General features: G+C 38.9%; 1 protein-coding gene across 1 annotated transcript in view; it reads right to left on the reverse strand.

Moving 5' to 3' along the window:
• Positions 1-3,739: 3,739 nt before the first annotated feature.
• LOC103194634 (WD repeat containing planar cell polarity effector) overlaps positions 3,740-5,306 on the reverse strand; it is a 506,739-nt gene continuing 505,172 nt past the window's right edge. The window contains exon 15 of the mRNA XM_007938048.2: positions 3,740-3,903. Within this exon, the coding sequence (XP_007936239.2) occupies positions 3,740-3,903 (164 nt within the window). The remainder of the gene's footprint in view (positions 3,904-5,306) is intronic.

Genomic DNA, 5,306 nt, shown 5'->3' on the forward strand with positions numbered 1-5,306 from the left:
ACAGACAAAATACTGAATGATGCAGGAAACATGGAAGACGGAAGGAACACAGTCATTGTACCAAAAAGAATTGGTTGATGTTCAGCCATTTCTGGAGGTAGCATATGATCAAGAATTGATGGTACTGAAGGAAAGAAACAAGCTGCATTGAAGGAACTGGCAAAAAACAAGGCTCCAGGAATTGACAGAATATCCATTGAGATGTTTCAACAAATGGATGCTGCATTGGAGGTGCATTTATGCCAAGAAATTTGGAAGACAGCTACCTGGCCATTTAACTGGAAGATACTCATATTAGTGGCCATTCCAAAGAACGGTGATCCAACAGAATGTGGAAATTATCAAATAGTGTCATTACTATCGCACTAACGGAAAATTTCAAAAATGGTTGTAAGTACATTGATAGGGAGGTGCCAGTAATTGAAGCCAGATTCAGAAGAGGGCATGATGAGGTATATCATTACTGATGTCAGATGGATCTTGGCTGAAAGCAAAGAATACCAGAAATACGTTCGCCTGTGTTTTATTCACTGTGCAAAAGCATTTGACTGGGTGGATCATAACAAATTATGGATGACATTGCAAGGAATGGGAACTCCAGAACTCTTAATTGATCTCACGAGGAACCTGTACATAGGCCAAGAGGCAGTCATTTGAAGAGAACAAGTGGATACTGTGTAGTTTTGAACTATCATAAGGATTGTATCTTTTTACTATATTTATTCAATCTCTATGCTGAGCAAATAATCCAAGAAGCTGGAATATTAAGAACACAGCATCAGGATAGGAGAAAGACTCCTTAACAGTCTGTGATATGTAGATGACACAGCCTTGCTTCTGAAAGCAGAGAGGACTTGAAGCACTTACTGATGAAGGTCAGAGACTATATAGTCTTCAGTATGGATTACACCACAACATAAAACAAAAATCCTCACAACTGGACCAATAAGCAATTGGATCCATTTCACTTGGATCCACAATCAACTCCCACAGAAGCAGCAGTCAATAAGTCAAATGATGTATTGCATTGGGTTTGTTGAATTTCTTGAATGAGTATCTTCTTATCTTTCATATTAGAGAAGTTCTTTTCCAACAAATCTTAGTCAATTTTCTGTGATTTTATCTGTCTCTTTCTGTTTATGGATTCCAATCAAATTTAAATTATTCCTCTTGATCATGTACATGAATCTTAGGCTTTCTTAATTTTGTTTTGGTCTTTTTTCTGATTGTTCCCTTAACAATGAATGTAGTATCCAGGGATCTGTCTTTAATCTCACTAATTCTTTCTTCCATTGATTCTATTCTACTCCTGCCCATTTGATGTATTATCTATATCTGAAATCTTAGTATTAATCTTTTGGATTTCTGTTTGTTTTTGTATGGTTTCTACTTTTTCATTGATTTTGTTAATTTGTTCTTGTATTGTTTTCCTAAATTGTTCTAGACTCTTGTCTGTGTTTTCTTTAATTTTGTGAGAGTTTTCCTCGATCTGTCTCTCAATCCATTAACAGTATCTAAATATAATTCTTTGAATTCTTTATCAGTCAGTTTAAAGCTGCTTTTTCCTCAGGGAGGTTTTCTGGGTCAGTATCCAGGCCCCTTGTTTGTATTACTGTATCTTGATTCTTTGTGTGAACTGGAATGGTCACTTGTCTCCAGGACATTATGATGTTGTCGTATTTATATTTCTAGTATATTTGCTAGTTTTGCAGCACTTCGGCACTCACCACCTGTCTCCTGGTGGGTGTAATAATGGAGGATGAGAGTGTGTGCATAGAACTCTGTTAACTGTTCTTGAAGCGCAGGTGAGGGCAAGGTGGGCTGGGTACTGGTCACTGTCCATCATTGGTGCAGAAGCAAGTGCTGGCTCCCACCCAGTGGATGTGGTTGGGTGGTGTAGGCATGGGTGCTGTCTCTCACCTAGTTAGATATAAAAAAACAAAAAAATAAAAATGAGAACAAAAAACACAAACCATACAAATGAACAGCAACAATCACCAAAAATAGAGACAATAAATGAAAACTTAAAAAAAAAAAAAAAAAAAAAAAACAGATTAAGGGGGAGGAAAAATATCCCACAATATCTTTCTAGTCATCAGCCTACAGTGTGGTTGCCCAGGCTGTCCTTGGCAAGTGGAGCCTATTCTTAGGTTGTTGCTAATATCAGACACCGCTTACACTTATTCAAAATGGCCATGCCATCAGGACAGCCAACAGTCCACATCTCTGTTTGTCTCCTTATTTGCTGTTTTCCTTTCTAGTCATCAGCCACCAGTGCAGCTACCCATGCAGGCCTTGACAAGCAGAGCTGATTCTTAGGTTGCTGCCCAGATAAGTATGCCATTTGTAAATATTCAAATTGGCCACACAGTCAGAACAGTACAGTCCACAGCTACGTTTGTCTCCTTTTCACTTCGGTTCTTTTACTAATTGGTATTTAATCCAGTTCTTCATCCTTCCCCTCAGATCTCAGTGTTCCAGGATTATCTTCTGTTATCTTTTTCAATTAGTTTTTCCTTTTTTTGTCGTAGAGGGTCTGTGTAGCTTGTCTGCCCTTTTTGCCAACTTACCGAAAGTACCCAAACAGTGTATAGTATTGGGCAAATCTGCTGCAAAAGACATTTTTGTAGTATTTAAGAGCAAAGATGTCACTTTGAAGACTAAGGTGTGCCTCATCCAAGCCATGGTATTTTCAGTAGCCTCATTCATGCAAGAGCTGGTGTTGTAGTTACCTAGTGCCACTCTGACAGAAATATACCACAAATGGAATGGCTTGAACAAACAGGAGTTTATTCTCTTACACTTTTGTAAGCAAGAAGTTTGAGTTCAAAGTGCCAGGCCCTAGTGGCTGGGTGAAAGCCTCTCATCCTTGGGCTTCAGCTCTGCCTCTTGCTCCTGGCCCACTGAAGCTGGAGGCTTTTCTTCACTCAGGGAACTGCTGGCTGCTGAGGCTGAAAAACCCAAGGTTGAGAAGTAAAAAGTCCCAATGTAACCGAACAACACAGCAGGCCACTAATTCAAATCCAGAAGAAGTTCTAAGATTGGCAGGGCATGGCAGGCTATTGAACAATGACTTGGCTACATGCAGGGTTCAAGCATTCTAAAAACCTGGAGATTTTCCTCAATGTTGCTTCTTATATACTGGAAGCAGCCCACATCCCTAAAGCAGCTACTCAACTGCTCCAGTAGATTCCACCATGGAGTTAATTACCAATCTCACTATACGGAATAACTACATCCAGCTCCCCAGTCAGTCAACCAGGCCCAGCCAAATTGACCCACAATTTAACTACCACAGCTGGACAGTGAACACTGACGACCACAGAAGAATTAATGCATTTGAATTGTGTTGGACTGCTAAGAGAATGAACAAATGTTTTGGAGGAAGTACAGGTGGAATGCTCCTTAGAAATGAGGATTGCCAGACTTCATCTGTCAAACTTTGGTCATTTTGTCAGAAAAGACTAATCCCTGGAGAAGGATATAACACTTGGTAAAGTAGAGGGTCCATGAAAAAAGGGAAGACACTAAATGAGATGGATTGACAGTGGTACAACAATGGACTGAAGCATAGCAACAACTGTGAAGATGCCACAGGACCAGGCAGTGTTTCTTTCTGTTTTATACAGGGTTGCTGTGAGTTGAAACCCGCTTGATAACACCTAACAACAACATTAAAATAATTCAGTATTGAAAAATTAAATACATCTATGGACTGTTTTTCTTAATTCACTATATCTTACCTGTTGGAAGAGTCATTTAGTGTTCTTTGTTGAATAATGTATGTATGGATTGAACCAGAGGAAGGAAGGTTAACTGGAAATGTGGCTTCTTGAGGTGTTGAAGATAGATCAACAAAACCTTCACTTAGCGTATCCCCTCTGTCCAAGGGCCCAAGGAGTTCTGTTAAAAAATGATTTAAGATATGAGTTGAATATAAATATAATTTCTGCTAACTCACTCATAAGTAGGATTATGAAAAACTTTCACATAGCTCAGTGAAACGTTTTAATTTTTTTGTCAACTTATGTTTCACACAATGGGTATCTTAGTCATAGTCACCAATGAGTTCTGTGATTCTTACTCTCGGCTCAGTCAGGGGAGTTTGATATCTGAATAATGAATATTTGCAACTCCAGATTTCAAAAAATCATTTATAGCTTTCCCATTCATAGTAATATTTTTGTTGCTGTTAGCTGTCCCCAAGTTGGGCCCTGGCTCATGGTGACCCTATGCACAATGGAATGAAATGCTGCTCAGTCCTGCACCATTCCCATGATAAATTGTGGATTGGACCACTGTGATATATGGTATTTATTGGCTGATTTATCAGAAGTAGATTGCCAGGCCTTTCTTTGTAGTGTATCTTAATCTGTCAGCTCCCCTGAAACCTATTCAGAATCATAGCAAAACCCAACCTTGCACTGGCAGACAAATGGTGGCTATGCTTGAGGTTCACTGGCTGGTAATTGAACCTGGGTCTCCTTTATTGCTTAATTATGGCCAGATTATACCAGAGGAAATATTTTTATGACTTTCAAAAACTGGCAAGAACCATCATTAATGCAATTGATATATAAAAGAACAAAATTCTATGAAAATCACAAAAGTTTTATCAATACAACTAATAATTAAACATCATGTATGCTTCATTAGAACTGAATTGATGGTACCATCTATTCATGTTTGAGGTGCACTGGCTGGGAATTAAACCCATTTCTCTTGGATGAAGGGTGAGAATTCTACCACCGAACCACCATTGCATCCCAAAGTGTTTTTTACCAGCACTTTATTAATCACAGATTCTTTTTTTGTTAGCAAATTACCAGAATATTTTATTATCTTGAAATACTGTGTTGTGCTTGTTGTTAGGTGCTGTTGAGTTGATTGCAACTCACAGTGACCTCATATGACAGAGTAGAACTGGCCCAAAGAGTTTTCTAGGCTGTAATCTTTATTATTATTATTATTATTATTATTATTATTGTGATATGGGTGAAGGTTTACAGAGCAAATTGACTATCCATACAGTGGTTCACATATACTTTGTCTCATGACATTGACCACAGTTTACCAAAATGCAACAGCTCCCCTCCCACTTCCTCCCCATAGTTACCTCTTCCTGCGTCTATCCCTCCACGCACTCCTGCCCCAAGCTGTCTCCCTATGCATAAGCAACCCTTCTTTCTCCCATGATTGTTCTCTCCAAGGAGTGTATCTACTTGAAGTAAATGTTCAACTCATATGCCTGTCTTTTGTTTGGCTGGAAACCACAGGTGTGAGTTCAATTCCAGATCTGAAGGGAA

The sequence above is a fragment of the Orycteropus afer genome, unplaced genomic scaffold (assembly GCF_000298275.1).
Source record: "Orycteropus afer afer isolate SDZICR_OR568_19922 unplaced genomic scaffold, OryAfe1.0 scaffold00046, whole genome shotgun sequence".
NCBI classification, from domain to species: Eukaryota; Metazoa; Chordata; class Mammalia; order Tubulidentata; family Orycteropodidae; genus Orycteropus; species Orycteropus afer.